At 37.4% G+C, this 19,713-nt stretch overlaps 2 protein-coding genes across 5 annotated transcripts in view; one reads left to right on the forward strand and one right to left on the reverse strand.

The window, feature by feature from the left end:
• Nucleotides 1-19,713, reverse strand: part of LOC127439136 (histidine-rich glycoprotein-like) — a 170,702-nt gene that overhangs the window by 74,418 nt on the left and 76,571 nt on the right. The window lies entirely within an intron of this gene.
• Nucleotides 325-19,713, forward strand: part of LOC127439164 (neuroblastoma suppressor of tumorigenicity 1-like) — a 20,409-nt gene continuing 1,020 nt past the window's right edge. Inside the window, exons 1-4 of one of the 3 annotated variants that reach the window (XM_051695291.1) lie at nt 325-401; nt 12,746-12,926; nt 13,093-13,204; nt 19,042-19,713. The exon at nt 19,042-19,713 is cut by the window's right edge and continues 1,020 nt beyond it. In XM_051695291.1, the coding sequence (XP_051551251.1) occupies nt 335-401; nt 12,746-12,926; nt 13,093-13,204; nt 19,042-19,278 (597 nt within the window). In that variant the 5' untranslated portion in view covers nt 325-334 and the 3' untranslated portion in view covers nt 19,279-19,713. Of the gene's footprint in view, nt 402-11,406; nt 11,665-12,726; nt 12,927-13,092; nt 13,205-19,041 lie in introns of those variants that run through there. The other 2 variants (XM_051695293.1, XM_051695292.1) reach the window with 2 other exon arrangements.

Below are 19,713 nucleotides of genomic sequence, written 5' to 3' on the forward strand. Positions count from 1 at the left end.
TCCGTTCTTTTTGTAACTCAAAGTTAGCTCACACATGCATCAATAAACATATTCCCCTCCGGTGAACTTTTTTATGTGTTTTTTCACTGTTTGATATATTTTGTGTTGTGTTTTTAAATGCAGGTATGACACATGAATGAAGATTATTCCGCTAACCGCATCAGGATGTTTAACTCATTATTTACGGTTTATGAATTATTTATTAATTGCATGAATCATGTAGTTGTATCAACAGCAAAAGTTGATCTTGAGCTCAAAACTCTCGTAATATATACAGAGCCTTGAGCAGCACACAACACAGATTCAGAACTCTCACGATATCTCTCAGAGCGGCATGATGGCAGATGATGATCACGGGCAGACGTGGGAACGGTGTCTCGTGGACAGCACGGTCAAAATCGGTAACCTAAAAACCACATAGATTATATTACATATATATATATATATATGTAACCGGTCCTGCTTGACCTGCTTTGAACGGGATTCAAACCAGGGTCTCCGGCAAAGGAGGCGGGCGTGCTAATGAGGAAGCTAAAGACTACAGCCTCTACTGTCAGTCGCTAGTGCGCCTTTTGAGGCCAGGGGAGTGAGGTTTACACGTACTGCACAGCTATCATGTACCAGCTGGCTACCATTACATACACTGCCAAAGGTTTGGAGTAATGTACAGATTTTGCTGTTTCGGAAGGAAATCGATACTTTAATTCACCAAAGTGGCGTTCAACTGATCACAAAGTATAGTCAGGACATTACTGATGTAAAAAACAGCACCATCACTATTTGAAAAAAGTCATTTTTGATCAAATCTAGACAGCAGCCATCACTCCAACACCTTATCCTTGAGTAATCATGCTAAATTGATCATTCGGTACTAGAAAATCACTTGCCATTATATCAAACACAGCTGAAAGCTATTTGGTTCATTAAATGAAGCTTAACATTGTCTTTGTGTTTGTTTTTGAGTTGCCACAGTATGCAATAGACTGGCATGTCTTAAGGTCAATATTAGGTCAAAAATGGCAAAAAAAGAAACAGCTTTCTCTAGAAACTCATCAGTCAATCATTGTTTTGAGGAATGAAGGCTAAACAATGCTTGAAGATTTCATACAAAGGTGTACACTACAGTCTTCAAAGACAAAGGACAACTGGCTCTAACAAGGACAGAAAGAGATGTGGAAGACCAGATGTACAACTAAACAAGAGGATAAGTACATCAGAGTCTCTAGTTTGAGAAATAGACGCCTCCTCGTTAGCACGCCCACCTCCCATGCCGGAGGCCCCGGTTCAAATCCCGCTCGGAGCGGGTCGAGCAGGACCGGTTACACTATAATTAAAGTAGCTGCCATGAAATATCACACCTGTCTCTATGACGGCGCTAGTCTCTGTTAACAGGGTGAAAGAATTGGCCGTGTTCAGTTTGAGAACGTTTTTTTTTTTAATACCGTTGCTTTTCACATCTAATTTCACAGTACAAGGTAATTGTTCAGGTAGCTAAAATGACATTCAAATACTCTCCTGATCCATCTCTGATAACAGAGCTCTCCAAGTGTACTGTATGCTCATTTCTAGAACTGTCTAGACAAGACTAATCTAAACTAATCTAGAACTGTTAAAATCACTTACAGCACCTATAATCGCATGCCTGTGCTTCAGTCAATTATTATTTTTATTGCTATTTAACTGTATAATTGATTGTACATTATTTGCCCATCAGTTCTTTTGTCCCACGAAGAGGGGCACAACATATAATATGTTATAATATGATTATAAATAAACTCAAACTCTCGCTGTGCTCCACGACTTTCATGTTTCAATGATGATTTCATGTGGGGGGAAAAACAGCTTAGGCCAGATTAAGATGGTTTGCTGGTCTCCGAGCCTCGTCAGGCTAGTCTACTGGTTTTATAGGGGTTTGGGCACATGCCAGCCAATCATGCTGAGAGACCAACTAAAACTAGATTAAGCTGGTTTAAGATGGGTTTTTTCAGCAGGGTCCTCAACACAGAAATCATTTCTGGTACCATATAAATGTCATGGTCATTTTATCGGTTTAGAAATATTAATAGAGTTAAGTGAAATGCACCTCAAACATCATTGAGTGATTAATCCAGGGCTGAAGGGTTGTTCTGTACCTGACCGGAATCAAACCCGTTTGAATGTGTGCAGCCCGTCTGGGCACGTCTTCTCTAATTAACACCTGCAGCAGCTTCATTCCACTCTTCTCTTCAGTAACTCTCTAAAGCTGCAGAAGATGATGGTTCCTGACAGTTTTTATCTCAGTTCTGGCACTGATGCGGTTGTTATGAATGTGTATGTCAATCAAACGGCGGCAGTTTAAACAAACAAACTCAAGCTGCACCTTTATGCCAGAAACTTCCTTTGGCTAACACAACGCAAGCGTGCAATCCCGTTGAACTCAACATGCTTTCTTGTGTTACAGTGGCGATAACAAACTCAAGGGGGCGACAGAGTTTCCTTCAAATGTCTATTATTCAGGGAACTAGATCTAAACATGTTGACAGTTTGAACTAACTTTAACTTGCTCAGCAAGATTCTCTTCAAACTGTTGCTCCGCCATGACAATAGTTGACCTGAAAGAGAAAACTGACCATTGAAAAAGACAGTTTCTGCTAATCTCCACTATAGCGCTTCTTGTGGCAGTGCTGAGAATGCAACGCGTACTTACGTTACGAATTGCGCTCAGACTCATGTCTATGCACAAAATCGAGCAAAGTATTGTTTCAGTCCCTTCTGTGTGTAGTTTGGCCTCTTGTGTGTGATTTAGTGTGTGTGTTTGAGGCAGTGAGTTCAACAGCAGTGTTCAGATTCACACATGTGTTTTTAATGTTTGTGATTTAACTTCTCTGTCCTGAATCATTGAATCATAAAACATCTTGAGGAAAAAAAACAACAAGTGACTGAAGATGTCCAAATGATAATATGAGCTTATGAACAAAAGGATAAAAGAGAAGTTATATGTTCTCAGGGCTGTTCACTGTGTTGTGTTTAGACTCGGTCTCTGCCAAAGTGAAATCTTGAAGCTCTTAAAGTCTGGGTTTGTGTTGAGAGACCTAACCACACTGAAAATGAGCAAACGACTCAACAAAACTAAAAAGTTCACATAAAGATCAACTTAATGTCATATGCATACTCTAAGCAAGTACATGAACACAAACAATTCTCGCTATGTAAACTTGAAATTGAAGTGTTTTTGTGTTTTGAAATATGTTAGATGGTAATTCATGGCAATGCGCAAACGTCCCGTATTGAAGCGGGAAAATCAAAATGCCCCAACCTGGTGGTACAGTATATACTGCACAGTAAGCAGTACACTAGTGTTGTGTTCAGAACACAGCAGCGGTCAGAGAGAAAGAGAGGCATATGGTGGGAAGGGTGTTTGGAACAGGCTCAGGTTTGTGGTATTTCTCTCAGTAATGAAGTCAGGGGGGATGTTGTTACATGTTTTGTGGTTTTGTTTGACATTTGTAAGTTGTTTAATCGGCGCTGCAGGACGCTAGTGCTCAGCATCTCTGAATCCAATTAAAGCTGCACAGAGTGAATGCTGCGTGATTCTGGGTGCGGTTCTACCGAAAGAGAGACAGAGAGAGAGAACGTTTAATCTCAAACCTAGTCGACTTTCCATCCTGTCTGATCACTTCAACTAAAGTTATACAGGAGTGTCAACTGAATTCATGCTTCTCCCCCACCATTACAAAAAATACTGTGGAGGTACCATGGTACAGTAATTTGAGCTTTACAATGGTACTGAATGTTTCACTTACAAAGAAAGCACCAGCACAGTACCAAAAAACCTGGCTAACAGGTGCTTTTTACAGGTTTTTCAGGTCAAAGGTCACTTCAGGACCCCTATTTCCCATGTCATTAAAACATGCCTGCCAAGATGTTTACCTGTATGTGTGTGTGTGGAGTCTAAAGCTGTTTTTATGGGTGTTTGATCAGAGTAATTTGCATTTAATGTACATTTAATAATGTTGATTTTAAACGTTAGGTTCTCTCTAGTGACAGGTTCTAGTGTTGGAGCTTTGTTGTTGCTCCTGTCCTTCAGACAAGAGTCTTATTATTTAGTGTAATAACACCAAAGAGGGTTTATATATGAAATTATCCTTAATTTACAGTCGAATTCAAGCAGCTGCATATAATCAAATAATTTCTGTGCTTAGGACTTATTTTGTATGACAATCGTGTGAAGTGCATAATGTGTGGTTGTGTGCTCAGGGCAGTCATGGCCCGTGGCATTGGGATCTGGACTAGGTCTCGGGATGGCATGTTGAAACTGCCAGTACGATTTCAGATCTCCAAATCTGCTGCACAGCCATGTAGTTAAGGTTCAACACACATAACACACACTTTAATGACAATCACTGCAAAAGGGTTAAGCTATCTTAAATTTGCAAAAGAGTTCAGTTATCTTATATCTCTAACAGGGTTTAGTTATCTGATATATGAACAGAGTTTAGTTATATATGTAACAGAGCTGAGTTATATCTGTAAGAGTTTAGCTATCTTATATATGAACAGAATTCTGTTATATATGTGTAACAGGGTTGAGTTATATCTGTTGGAGTTTAGTTATCTTAGATATGAACAGAGTTCAGTTATATATGTAACAGAGTTGAGTTATATCTGTTGGAGTTTAGTTATCTTAGATATGAACAGAGTTCCATTATATATGTGTAACGGGGTTGAGTTATATCTGTAGGAGTTTAGATATCTTAGATATGAACAGAGTTCAGTTATATATGTAACAGAGTTGAGTTATATCTGTAAAAGTGTTTAGTTTTCTTACATATAGACAGAGTTCAGTTATATATGTGTAACAGGGTTGAGTTATATCTGTAAAAGTGTTTAGTTTTCTTACATATAGAGAGAGTTCTATTATATATGTGTAACAGGGTTGAGTTATATCTGTAAAAGTGTTTAGTTTTCTTACATATAGAGAGAGTTCTATTATATATGTGTAACAGGGTTGAGTTATATCTGTAAAAGTGTTTAGTTTTCTTACATATAGACAGAGTTCAGTTATATATGTGTAACGGGGTTGAGTTATATCTGTAGGAGTTTAGCTATCTTATATATGAACAGAGTTCCATTATATATGTGTAACAGGGTTGAGTTATATCTGTAGGAGTTTAGCTATCTTATATATGAACAGAGTTCCATTATATATGTGTAACAGGGTTGAGTTATATCTGTTGGAGTTTAGTTATCTTAGATATGAACAGAGTTCAGTTATATATGTAACAGAGTTGAGTTATATCTGTAAAAGTGTTTAGTTTTCTTACATATAGACAGAGTTCCGTTATATATGTGTAACAGGGTTGAGTTATATCTGTAGGAGTTTAGCTATCTTATATATGAACAGAGTTCCGTTATATATGTGTAACGGGGTTGAGTTATATCTGTAGGAGTTTAGATATCTTAGATATGAACAGAGTTCCGTTATATATGTGTAACAGGGTTGAGTTATATCTGTAGGAGTTTAGCTATCTTATATATGAACAGAGTTCCGTTATATATGTGTAACGGGGTTGAGTTATATCTGTAGGAGTTTAGATATCTTAGATATGAACAGAGTTCCGTTATATATGTGTAACAGGGTTGAGTTATATCTGTTGGAGTTTAGTTATCTTAGATATAAACAGAGTTCAGTTATATATGTGTAACAGGGTTGAGTTATATCTGTAGGAGTTTAGATATCTTAGATATGAACAGCATTCAGTTATATATGTGTAACAGGGTTGAGTTATATCTGTTGGAGTTTAGTTATCTTAGATATGAACAGAGTTCAGTTATATATGTGTAACAGAGTTGAGTTATATCTGTAAAAGTGTTTAGTTTTCTTACATATAGACAGAGTTCTGTTATATATGTGTAACAGGGTTGAGTTATATCTGTAGGAGTTTAGTTATCTTAGATATGAACAGAGTTCAGTTATATATGTGTAACAGGGCTGAGTTATATCTGTAGGAGTTTAGTTATCTTAGATATGAACAGAGTTCAGTTATATATGTGTAACAGGGTTGAGTTATATCTGTAAAAGTGTTTAGTTTTCTTACATATAGACAGAGTTCTGTTATATATGTGTAAAAGGGTTGAGTTATATCTGTTGGAGTTTAGTTATCTTAGATATGAACAGAGTTCAGTTATATATGTGTAAAAGGGTTGAGTTATATCTGTTGGAGTTTAGTTATCTTAGATATGAACAGAGTTCAGTTATATATGTGTAACAGAGTTGAGTTATATCTGTTGGAGTTTAGTTATCTTAGATATGAACAGAGTTCAGTTATATATGTGTAAAAGGGTTGAGTTATATCTGTTGGAGTTTAGTTATCTTAGATATGAACAGAGTTCAGTTATATATGTGTAACAGAGTTGAGTTATATCTGTTGGAGTTTAGTTATCTTAGATATGAACAGAGTTCAGTTATATATGTGTAAAAGGGTTGAGTTATATCTGTTGGAGTTTAGTTATCTTAGATATGAACAGAGTTCAGTTATATATGTGTAACAGAGTTGAGTTATATCTGTAAAAGTGTTTAGTTTTCTTACATATAGACAGAGTTCAGTTATATATGTGTAACAGAGTTGAGTTATATCTGTTGGAGTTTAGTTATCTTAGATATGAACAGCGTTCAGTTATATATGTGTAACAGAGTTGAGTTATATCTGTAAAAGTGTTTAGTTTTCTTACATATAGACAGAGTTCAGTTATATATGTGTAACAGGGTTGAGTTATATCTGTTGGAGTTTAGTTATCTTAGATATGAACAGAGTTCAGTTATATATGTGTAACAGGGTTGAGTTATATCTGTAGGAGTTTAGATATCTTAGATATGAACAGAGTTCCGTTATATATGTGTAACGGGGTTGAGTTATATCTGTTGGAGTTTAGTTATCTTAGATATGAACAGAGTTCAGTTATATATGTGTAACAGAGTTGAGTTATATCTGTAAAAGTGTTTAGTTTTCTTACATATAGACAGAGTTCTGTTATATATGTGTAACAGGGTTGAGTTATATCTGTAGGAGTTTAGTTATCTTAGATATGAACAGAGTTCAGTTATATATGTGTAACAGGGCTGAGTTATATCTGTAGGAGTTTAGTTATCTTAGATATGAACAGAGTTCAGTTATATATGTGTAACAGGGTTGAGTTATATCTGTAAAAGTGTTTAGTTTTCTTACATATAGACAGAGTTCTGTTATATATGTGTAAAAGGGTTGAGTTATATCTGTAGGAGTTTAGATATCTTAGATATGAACAGCATTCAGTTATATATGTGTAACAGGGTTGAGTTATATCTGTTGGAGTTTAGTTATCTTAGATATGAACAGAGTTCAGTTATATATGTGTAAAAGGGTTGAGTTATATCTGTTGGAGTTTAGTTATCTTAGATATGAACAGAGTTCAGTTATATATGTGTAACAGAGTTGAGTTATATCTGTTGGAGTTTAGTTATCTTAGATATGAACAGAGTTCAGTTATATATGTGTAAAAGGGTTGAGTTATATCTGTTGGAGTTTAGTTATCTTAGATATGAACAGAGTTCAGTTATATATGTGTAACAGAGTTGAGTTATATCTGTTGGAGTTTAGTTATCTTAGATATGAACAGAGTTCAGTTATATATGTGTAACAGAGTTGAGTTATATCTGTTGGAGTTTAGTTATCTTAGATATGAACAGAGTTCAGTTATATATGTGTAAAAGGGTTGAGTTATATCTGTTGGAGTTTAGTTATCTTAGATATGAACAGAGTTCAGTTATATATGTGTAACAGAGTTGAGTTATATCTGTAAAAGTGTTTAGTTTTCTTACATATAGACAGAGTTCAGTTATATATGTGTAACAGGGTTGAGTTATATCTGTTGGAGTTTAGTTATCTTAGATATAAACAGAGTTCAGTTATATATGTGTAACAGGGTTGAGTTATATCTGTTGGAGTTTAGTTATCTTAGATATGAACAGAGTTCAGTTATATATGTGTAAAAGGGTTGAGTTATATCTGTTGGAGTTTAGTTATCTTAGATATGAACAGAGTTCAGTTATATATGTGTAACAGAGTTGAGTTATATCTGTAAAAGTGTTTAGTTTTCTTACATATAGACAGAGTTCAGTTATATATGTGTAACAGGGTTGAGTTATATCTGTTGGAGTTTAGTTATCTTAGATATGAACAGCGTTCAGTTATATATGTGTAACAGAGTTGAGTTATATCTGTAAAAGTGTTTAGTTTTCTTACATATAGACAGAGTTCAGTTATATATGTGTAACAGGGTTGAGTTATATCTGTAGGAGTTTAGTTATCTTAGATATGAACAGAGTTCAGTTATATATGTGTAACAGAGTTGAGTTATATCTGTAAAAGTGTTTAGTTTTCTTACATATAGACAGAGTTCTGTTATATATGTGTAACAGGGTTGAGTTATATCTGTAGGAGTTTAGTTATCTTAGATATGAACAGAGTTCAGTTATATATGTGTAACAGGGCTGAGTTATATCTGTAGGAGTTTAGTTATCTTAGATATGAACAGCATTCAATTATATATGTGTAACAGGGTTGAGTTATATCTGTTGGAGTTTAGTTATCTTAGATATGAACAGAGTTCAGTTATATATGTAACAGAGTTGAGTTATATCTGTAAAAGTGTTTAGTTTTCTTACATATAGACAGAGTTCCGTTATATATGTGTAACAGGGTTGAGTTATATCTGAAGGAGTTTAGTTATCTTAGATATGAACAGAGTTCACATATATATGTAACAGGCTTGATATATATCTGTAAAAGTGTTTAGTTATCTTAGATATGAACAGAGTTCAGTTATTTATGTAACGGAGTTGAACACTGTATACATATAAAGGTTGAGTTATATCTGTAAAAAGGTTTAGTTATCTTACGTATAGACAGAGTTCAGTTGTATATGTAACAGAGTTGAGTTCATAGAGTATCTTTATTCAATAAAAGCTTGCGAGTTTGAGAGGAGATCAGGCGTTGTGCTTGAGTGCTGAGAGCCATGATGAAGTGCTTACTTGTGTGTGTGTGTGTGTGTATGTGTGTGTGTGTGCACGTGCTAATGAGTGTGTGAGTTGGACTCCCACTGCTTTGGAATAGGAGCCAGATACAACACCTGCATGAGAGAGGCTCTGATATGAGGATAAATCACTTCTGATGGAGAGATTAAAGAGAGAAAACACACAAAGCTGAACATTAGTTAAAGAGATTATCACTAATACAGGCCAAACTATACTGTTAATGGGCAGAGAAATACACGTGCAAATAAACGTTTACTTTGCTATCCATATAAGGACATTTTTTGTACAAGGACGTCACCAAATGGAGGTTTTGTCAGATTTAGCTCACTTCAGGAGTCCCCAATGAAAGCTATAGTGCACCGACGGCACAGCCTTCTGAAATCACATCTGCAGATACACACCGCTGCAGAAGGCTTTGATAAGCTGGGCGTAATTATGTTTACATGTCTGTGTTAAGAGCCGTCACTGCAGCGGCGTGTGTGTGTGTGTGTTCACACAGCCCCCTGCTGCAGCAGAATGTGAAGAATGTTCTAGAATGCCAGTAACAGAACTTATTACTAACAGGTGATAAAAGCGCAGCACTACAGATGAACACGAGCGATCTACTGATGTCAGATCCAGCCGAGTTTTACCTGCGTGACTGCACACCTGCAGAGAGACAGACAGAGAGAGAGAGAGACAGGTGAACGTGTTTGTACCTGTCTGACAGATTCTACTCAACTGCTTTAATCCCTCACACACGCACGCGCGTCATGACAGCGCAGGAATGCATCACAGGAGAAGCTGTTTCACACACTTTTCCTTGTTAGATTCTCGCTTGGATTTTTAAAGGAATAGTTCAGACTGAAATGAAAAGATGAAGATGCATTCTTGCGTTCAAACACAGCTGGATGGGGCGCAACTCTGAAAGCAGTGTTCTCAAGACGTGTTTTTCTAAGTTTCAGACTATGTTTAACTTGACACAGCAACCTAAAAACGCTGTGATCATGATGCGGTGCATCAAAAGTGAAATGCTCCAAAAGCATCCGTCTGACACATGTGTACATTGATGCATCCTAAGAAAAGCCCTTATAATAAATCTAACTCAGACAGATGGACAAAATCAATTGCCACATAGATCGTTGTGAACTGAAGGCCAACGACAGATTTCAATAATATCAGAATAAACAATATAATACCTCCTAAACTGTCTAATCAATGCTTTACTCATCTGACACAATAATGTAATACATTTTATTTATTTGAATTATTTTATTTATTGTTTTTATTATTTTAAAAATTACTTAATTCTAATTCGAATTATTTTATGATTATTTATTGAATCATTTTTTGAGAGCCTTTTTCTGCAAATATTGATAGATGCGATTCATGTAATTAATTAACCAGCACATCATGTAATTAATTCGATTAAAATTTTAAATCAACTGACAGCCCTATATATACAGTATATATATATATATATGCTCAGGTGGCTGAAGTGTCCGTCCAATAGAAATAGGTTTGATATAGGGAACATTGGTCCTGCTCCTATTTTGCTTATAAAACAAGAAACAATACAAAATTATATTTTGCTTAAAGAAAATGAAGCCTGTATTTATGGCCATAAGGATGTTTTACATTGTGACATTATTTTCAGTTATGCACATTTTACCCCCAAATTCACATTACCACAATGTGAAAAAATTAAACTTATTTAAATTAAAAAATATTTATACACTAATGTAGTTCTCCCTTGGCACTGCCTTTCATTTGTACATGCATCATTTTTTACTGTAATTCTGTAAAGAAGTGTGTTACAGTAATGAGAATAAGCATTAATAACAACAGGAATAGTAAAAGTAAAACATTTATACGCGTTACGGTGATGAGAATTTGGGTGTAAAACGTGCTTAAGTGTCCTGAAAATATATCATAATGGTCCTAAATGTAGGCTTCATGTTCTTAAGACAAAATATCATTTATATTTTCTTTGTGTGGATTTAAGATTAAATATGACCAGCTTGTCCTTTTTCAAGCTTGACAGTCTCTGGTCACTTCTGCTTTCATTATAGGGAAAAGACAAGAGCAGTGTGAACATTCTGTTAAACATCTCCATTTGTGTTCTATGGACGGAAGAAAGTCATACGGGTTTGAAACGACATGAGAGAACTTTTATTTTTGGCTGAACTTTAAGTATCAGATGTTTCTTCTGGAATGCCTTTCAGTCCCATTAAAAAGCATTGTAGTGGTATCATGATACAGTGATGTTATCAAATGGTTCTTTTCTGTTAGTGGAAAAACAGAGAGAGAGAGAGAGAGATCACATACTGAGAGTTTGTGCTGGATGCTCGTGGAGATTCAGGATCAGATTGCAGCTGATATTGACCTGCCAAATCCACCAACATCATCATCTGCCCGCCTACACACACACACACACACACACACACTGAGAGTGCTGGGCTGCACTCGTCTGACTGTGTGTTTGAGATCCGGACGGAAAGACAGATTGTGTTTCTCCTGACAGTGTGAGCGTGTGTGATGTAATTGTTTAACTTCAGAAGGTCAGAACGGGGCGAATCCTCCGTTAATCATCATCCGACATCCGTCACGACACAGAGACGCTCCAGAAACAAGTAAGTTTCCCTGAAACAATTTCATATGTCTGATGAATGTGTTTGTGTTCTGCTGGTTTAATTGGTCAGTGAGTAATTAGTTGGTAAAGTTTTCACTTTCAGTTCAACTGTTCTTAAAGTTTAAAATGAGGATCTAAAAGAATCCACTTGAACTTGAACTCTTAGTGTTGTTTCAAAGATGTTTAATGCACTTTAGAAGTCACATAACTGAATCATATTTCTGTCTATCTCTCTTCTCGCACGCTGTCTTGAGTTGCTCTGGAATACTGGATCAGTCGGGAATGTTATTTCTGAAAACAGGGCATTTGGTTAGTGTGGACGTTCTGTTTTAACTGCGGCTCTTCGGTTTGGAGGCATTTTAAGACGCATGCTTTATTAGAGTCAGGTGATACCAGAGCCTGTCTGTCTCTCTGCCTGTCTGTCTCTCTCTGGTGTTCTGGACCGAGTGAACTACATTGTTCTGTCTCGTTCTGTGATTGTGCGCCAGTTTCTGACCATGTGAAGAGTTGATTACTCTCCATCTGAGCGAAACCGGCCAGAGACTTCAGAAGATTCAACAGACACGCTGGCGAGAACATTCAAATGGTTTCGAGAAAAAACTCATAAAACTGAGAGAGGCAGCGAGCGCATGTTCTTCTGATTAAAGAGATTTACACTCGCAGTCGAGAGTTTGGACACACCTACTCATTTTTTATTATGACAAAAACTGAAATAACACAATGAAGTATGAGAATGATGTAGTGAGTCAAATGAAAGCTCTCTTGTATTTCAGTTGTTGTTTGTGTAGATTCTGTTCATGAGATGCTTTTTAACTCTATTGAAGGATTTCACTTCAACACTTTTTCTGCTGCAATTCATGCATTTAAAACAAAATCTTACATTCAAATTTAGTTTAGTAAAGAAATTCATATATAGGCACACTTTATATGTCTACAAATCTAATTTCAAGCCTTTAAAGCATAAGCGTTTGTAAGATCATGAGAAACATCAATTTTGTCACGTGTGTCCAAACTTTTGACAAATTATTCACAAAAATGAGCAAATGCTGACTAATATGAGCAGAAAACTCTTGTGTTTTCAGGTATCGTGATGTGGCCGCGTGTTCTGCTTGCGTGTTTACTGCTGGTGTTGTGTCGCGCAGCTCCTCATTCTCATATCAACCGTCTCGCGCTCTTCCCGGATAAAAGCGCCTGGTGTGAAGCCAAAAACATCACGCAGATCGTCGGCCACACGGGCTGCACGCCGCGATCCATCCAGAACAGGTCACACCAACACTTTAATGTTCACTTCAGGGAATTCATGAATGTTTCTCTGTGTTTGTTTTAACAAAGATTAAACTATGAAATAATGTGAGCACTGCAACAGTTGCCATTTTTGTAACAGAGTTTTGTTATTGGTTCTAACTGTGTTTGTGTTGTGTGTTTTCAGGGCTTGTCTGGGTCAGTGTTTCAGCTACAGTGTGCCGAACACATTCCCACAGTCCACCGAGTCTCTGATCCACTGTGACTCCTGCATGCCTGCGCAGACACAGTGGGAAGTGGTGAGTATGTCACTGTTAAACACAACTACAAAAACACACTTTCATGGGCGAAGCCTTCAAATATTCACAGTAAATCATCAAGCTCCTCTGATCAACTCTGATATTTTTACAAAACCTTACGGAAAAAAGAATGTCTGCAGTTTCAACTGTGGTACAAGTGTGGTAAGTTGGATGCATTATTGCACTTCTACTGCATCTAGTGAAAATATATAATAATGCATCCAAATGATCACACTTGTACCGCAATAGTGAAAACTGCCTAAATAATGCATCCAAATGATCACACTTGTACTGCAATAGTGAAAACTGCCTAAATAATGCATCCAAATGAGCACACTTGTACTGCAATAGTGAAAACTGCCTAAATAATGCATCCAAATGAGCACACTTGTACTGCAATAGTGAAAACTGCCTAAATAATGCATCCAAATGAGCACACTTGTACCGCAATAGTGAAAACTGCCTAAATAATGCATCCAAATGAGCACACTTGTACCGCAATAGTGAAAACTGCCTAAATAATGCATCCAAATGATCACACTTGTACTGCAATAGTGAAAACTGCCTAAATAATGCATCCAAATGAGCACACTTGTACCGCAATAGTGAAAACTGCCTAAATAATGCATCCAAATGGGCACACTTGTGCCGCAATAGTGAAAACTGCCTAAACAATGCATCCAAATGGGCACACTTGTGCCGCAATAGTGAAAACTGCCTAAATAATGCATCCAAACGACCACACTTGTGCCGCAATAGTGAAAACTGCCTAAACAATGCATCCAAATGGGCACACTTGTGCCGCAATAGTGAAAACTGCCTAAATAATGCATCCAAATGACCACACTTGTACCGCAATAGTGAAAACTGCCTAAATAATGCATCCAAATGAGCACACTTGTGCCGCAATAGTGAAAACTGCCTAAATAATGCATCCAAACGACCACACTTGTGCCGCAATAGTGAAAACTGCCTAAATAATGCATCCAAACGATCACACTTGTGCCGCAATAGTGAAAACTGCCTAAATAATGCATCCAAATTATCATATGTGTGTCACAATAGTGAAAACTGCCTAAATAATGCATCAAAACGGTCACACTTGTGCCGCAATAGTGAAAACTACCTAAATAATGCATCCAAACGATCACACTTGTGCCGCAATAGTGAAAACTACCTAAATAATGCATCCAAATGACCACACTTGTACCGCAATAGTGAAAACTACCTAAATAATGCATCCAAATGACCACACTTGTACCGCAATAGTGAAAACTACCTAAATAATGCATCCAAATGACCACACTTGTACCGCAATAGTGAAAACTACCTAAATAATGCATCAAAACGGTCACACTTGTGCCGCAATAGTGAAAACTACCTAAATAATGCATCCAAATGACCACACTTGTACCGCAATAGTGAAAACTGCCTAAATAATGCATCCAAATGAGCACACTTGTGCCGCAATAGTGAAAACTGCCTAAATAATGCATCCAAACGATCACACTTGTGCCGCAATAGTGAAAACTGCCTAAATAATGCATCCAAATGAGCACACTTGTACCGCAATAGTGAAAACTGCCTAAACAATGCATCCAAATGGGCACACTTGTGCCGCAATAGTGAAAACTGCCTAAATAATGCATCCAAATGACCACACTTGTACCGCAATAGTGAAAACTGCCTAAATAATGCATCCAAATGAGCACACTTGTGCCGCAATAGTGAAAACTGCCTAAATAATGCATCCAAACGATCACACTTGTGCCGCAATAGTGAAAACTGCCTAAATAATGCATCCAAACGATCACACTTGTGCCGCAATAGTGAAAACTGCCTAAATAATGCATCCAAACGATCACACTTGTGCCGCAATAGTGAAAACTGCCTAAATAATGCATCCAAATTATCATATGTGTGTCACAATAGTGAAAACTGCCTAAATAATGCATCCAAACGGTCACACTTGTGCCGCAATAGTGAAAACTACCTAAATAATGCATCCAAACGATCACACTTGTGCCGCAATAGTGAAAACTGTCTAAATAATGCATCCAAATTGTCATATGTGTGTCGCAATAGTGAAAACTGCAGAAATAATGCATCTGAATTACTACATTTGTACTCCAACAGTGAAAACAGCAATGATTCTGCAGTTTTACTACAGTTCATTTTTGCAAGGCCACATTATTACTTAATACAGTGTGTCATTTCTTTGAAATATTTCATTTTAGAACGTCAAATACAGCTACTCTTTCAGCTGAAGTGAGAAATATGCATTGCCGCATGCCACATGTCGTGTCGTGTGGTGATCTGTTACAAATGCGAGCTGAGAGCAAACCACAATACCTGCTAACCATCCAACACAATGATTGATGGAGCTGCACTGACGGTTGAGTAACTCTTTATGAGGCGTGTTGAAAGACAACAAACACACTCATCAGTCTTATGCAGAGAACACAGAGTGTTTTAACTGTCATGCGTGTGTGTGAGTGTGTGTAGTTTTTGTGTATTTACAGTGAGCTTTAGTTCTGGCAGCTAAACCGCCCTCTAGTGTCAGAGTTTATTTTCATTTGGCCAGCAGAAGACGGAATGTGTTTGTGTGTGTTATCAGCATATGCAAATAATTGTGCTTTGTTTGCCCGTTTTCTCACCCGTCAAGATCTGAGACTTGTTGTATTTACATTAACTCAACGTTGTGATGCACAAAGTATGTTGCAGGTCAGTTTGACATGAAACAGTTGTGCTATATTTACCCATATACATTGTTTTCTGCTTGTAATTTTGTGTTTGTGAAATCACTCTTAACATTCGTTGCTGACTCACAATGATGGTCTCGCTTTCTGCTACTTATTATGTTCCTTCATACAATCTGGTTTTAATGGAGAGCGGTTCACGTTTGGTAAATAAAACAGATTGGGGCTCGTGTTGACAAAGACCTGCAGTAATGCGACAATAACCTGATCTGACACGCAGTACCAACATTCACTTACTGTATGAAAACATACCAACACAACAACATGTTCTAACCAGACGCAACACTGTCAAGTCAGTTTTCTGCCCTCACTGAAAGTAAACTATGCTGTAAAGCGATAAAATCGCAGCCAATTAGAACATATTTGAAATTTAATTCACAATATGTGAATCGGGATTTTGGACCAGTGAGATTTCACTTTGGGCAGGGCATATCAGTGCCACACAACAAAATTTCTTGATGCAAGACCCTTGTCATTGCTGCTTTAAGAGCCGCACACTCTTACAGTGATTTCCTGCAACAAAGTGACCAGAGGTCATTGAACTTTATGCAAATCCACAGTAACGTGATGTGACAATGGGTGTGCAGACAGTGCCGTTCACGTCATCTGATACAGTTGTATGCATCTAGCAGAAATGCATATTTTCATCCAACAATACAATGGCGCGGCGACCTGCAGTAATTTAATCGCTGATGTACATAGTTAGTTGCTGCAGGTCGATAAATTGATTAAATCGCTGCAGGTCGCTATATTGTTGGTTGCTAGTGAGCGTCACGTGAACTTCAGTGTCTATACCACTTTGGAAGTTGCTACATTACATTGCTGCGTATTCGCAATGAACTGTGCTCAACTTTGTCAAAGTGTTGCCAGATCTTGCATGAGAAACAAGCGACCTGGTCTGGAAAAACAACCCCAAAAAACTCAACCCAAGACTGCCAGTATTTAAAAGTGACTTCATGAAAAACAATCCCAAGCAATAGAGAAAACTGAAGAAATAATGTGTCCAAATTACCACAGTTGTACTGCAATTATTTTGAAATAACTTTAGAACATCTTAAGTTTCACTGCTTAATTTCCCTATGCTTCTCTACCGGAGTTAGTGCTAACATTGGGAAATAATGAAAGTGTAATTTGTCCTTAGGTCAAAATAATAACAGAACCGCATTATTTACATCTATAGGCCATCAACCCATCCTTGTACCATATTAAGGGTCCCCAACCCCAACCATTTATCATCAAAAGATTGTTTCATTACAACACATCACACAGTGCACAAGAACATTTAAAGGGATAGTTCACCCAAAAATGGAAATTCTCTCATTATTTACTCACCCTCATGATATCCCAGGTGTGTATGACTTTCTTTCTTGACTAGAACTCATTTGAAGAAAAATAGTAAAATATCTCAGCTCAGTAGGTCCTTAAAATGCAAGTGAATGGAGATTTTTCTTTTGAAGCTCCAGAAATCACAGACAGTCATCATAAATGTCATCCATACGACTCCAGTAGTTAAATTAATGTCTTCTAAAGAAATACGATCACTTTTGGTGTGAAAAAAGATCAATATTTATGTACTTTATAAATATAATCCAACCCTTCGGGAGAGGGTGGAGTTCAAGTGGTCTATCGTGTGATGTATTCCTGTTGGCATGTTACATATGTAATCTCACGTTCTCCTCTCAGTTGAGACATCCAGGATAAGCACACAAACACACCATTGTGAGTAAAGAAACAGATAAATACAGATCTAAACCAAAACCAACCAAGCTACCATACAGCATTCCTCCTTCTCACTTGTAAACAGCGCTGCTCTTCTGTGTAACACACGTGCGTCATTTCTCGCATCTTTCAAATGCCAATGCAATTACGACATACGCGCATGCCGCTGCTGACTGGAGGCATGATCATGTACTTAAATACTGATCTTTTCTGCACAAAAAGCGATAGTGTTGCTTTAGAAGACAATAATTTAACCATTGGAGTCGTATGGATGACATTTATGCTGACTGTCTGTGATTTTTGGAGCTTCAAAAGAGAAATCTCCATTCACTTGCATTTTTAGGACCTACTGAGCTGAGATATTTTACTATTTTTCTTCAAATGTGTTCTGCTGAAGAAAGAAAGTCATACACACCTGGGATATCATGAGGGTGAGTAAATAATGAGAGAATTTTCATTTTTGGGTGAACTATCCCTTTTAAATGATTTCACATAAAAATAGAAATTCCTATTCATAGCATACTCTTCAATATTTGTACACTGTGAATCATATCAAACATTCTTCCCTTTCAGAAAATTAAATTTCTTACCTGCTAATCTGAAATGCCTGCCCGGCTGCTGTCCTCACCCCATTCCTCACATCCTGTCCTATGTCCACATAAGCCAGAAAAAACAACTGATCATTTCTATGGATGCCTTTAACATCTCCACATCTGCATATATATTTTGTGTTTTAAAAATGAAGATGTTGTCAGCCACTGACTGCGTCTTTTGAGACACAAAGTTTTCTTCCTGCAGGGGGCGCTTGACGCTCTGAAAACCAAATCCTATTACAGGCATTTTACACTGGATAGTTATTTTTATAAAAACCGCTTATTGCAAGGATGCCTACCTCTGAATAGAAATCTGCCTCAGCAGTATTTATAAACCATTATAAAAATCCTCATCCAGTAATATTAAACGACTGTGACTGGCCCATCTTGGCCCATGGTAAGGAAAGGACCCGGTACCATATGACACCGCCGTCTCCGCTAGAGGGGATTGCACGACATTAGTTGGGCGATACCAACTCATACAACGGAGGGGGCTCTTCAGTTTTTTGTCTAATATTGAGAGACTCAATATCAATATCACATACTCAAAACATTTATTTAAAACATATAAACAAGAACAGACGCATGATTGGGTGGGGTGGACAATTCCCCCCATTCCCCCCAGTTCTACACCAATGGTTAATGTAAATGTAAAGTATTGTTTCTTACTTGTTGCATTACTGCATCAAAACTTGTTAGGACACTATGTAACAATCAAACTCCTCAGACTGACCGTGTGTGTGTGTGTGTGTGTGTGTGTGTTTAGGTGACTCTGGACTGTGCGGGCAGTGATGAGGCTCCACGTGTTGATAAGTTAGTGGAACGCATCCTCCACTGCAGCTGCCAGTCGTGCAGTAAAGAGGGTGGTCAGGAGGGGGCGCTGCTGCAGCTGTACCCTTCAGAGGGAGCACTGGAGACGCCAGCACTCTCAGACACACACTCACAGCAGGCACACACACACGCTGATGTGCATTTAGACATACACACACCTGAAGCAGGGTGATGAACACACACTTTACTCTTCACAACCTACTGAACTATTCTGACTGTCTCTCTCTATTTGTTGAATTAAAGCACTTTTTTTCCTGTACATCATGAAGACACTAATCAAGACTATATCACACTTAACGATCATTAAATTGGTTGAAATCTCACATGAGCTTAACGAAAAAATTCACTCAGACACACACAGGGTGAATTCAAAATGGCATTTTTGCACCCTTGAAGGGCTGTTCCAAACGAAAGTGAGCAACTGAATCCCGTCCACAACAAGAGCTGTAATTTTGCTGTTTATAATCACGTGATTCTGCTTGGCACGTCCTCGCAATTCATTTTGAAACCTGAGGTCATTTAAGATCTTACCGGGGATTTTAAAAATCTTACTTGATCTCAGTAAAAAATAATCCTTATTTCTTTGCATAATTTCAGTTTATTTGTT

This window comes from Myxocyprinus asiaticus, chromosome 50 (genome assembly GCF_019703515.2).
Source record: "Myxocyprinus asiaticus isolate MX2 ecotype Aquarium Trade chromosome 50, UBuf_Myxa_2, whole genome shotgun sequence".
NCBI classification, from domain to species: domain Eukaryota; kingdom Metazoa; phylum Chordata; class Actinopteri; order Cypriniformes; family Catostomidae; genus Myxocyprinus; species Myxocyprinus asiaticus.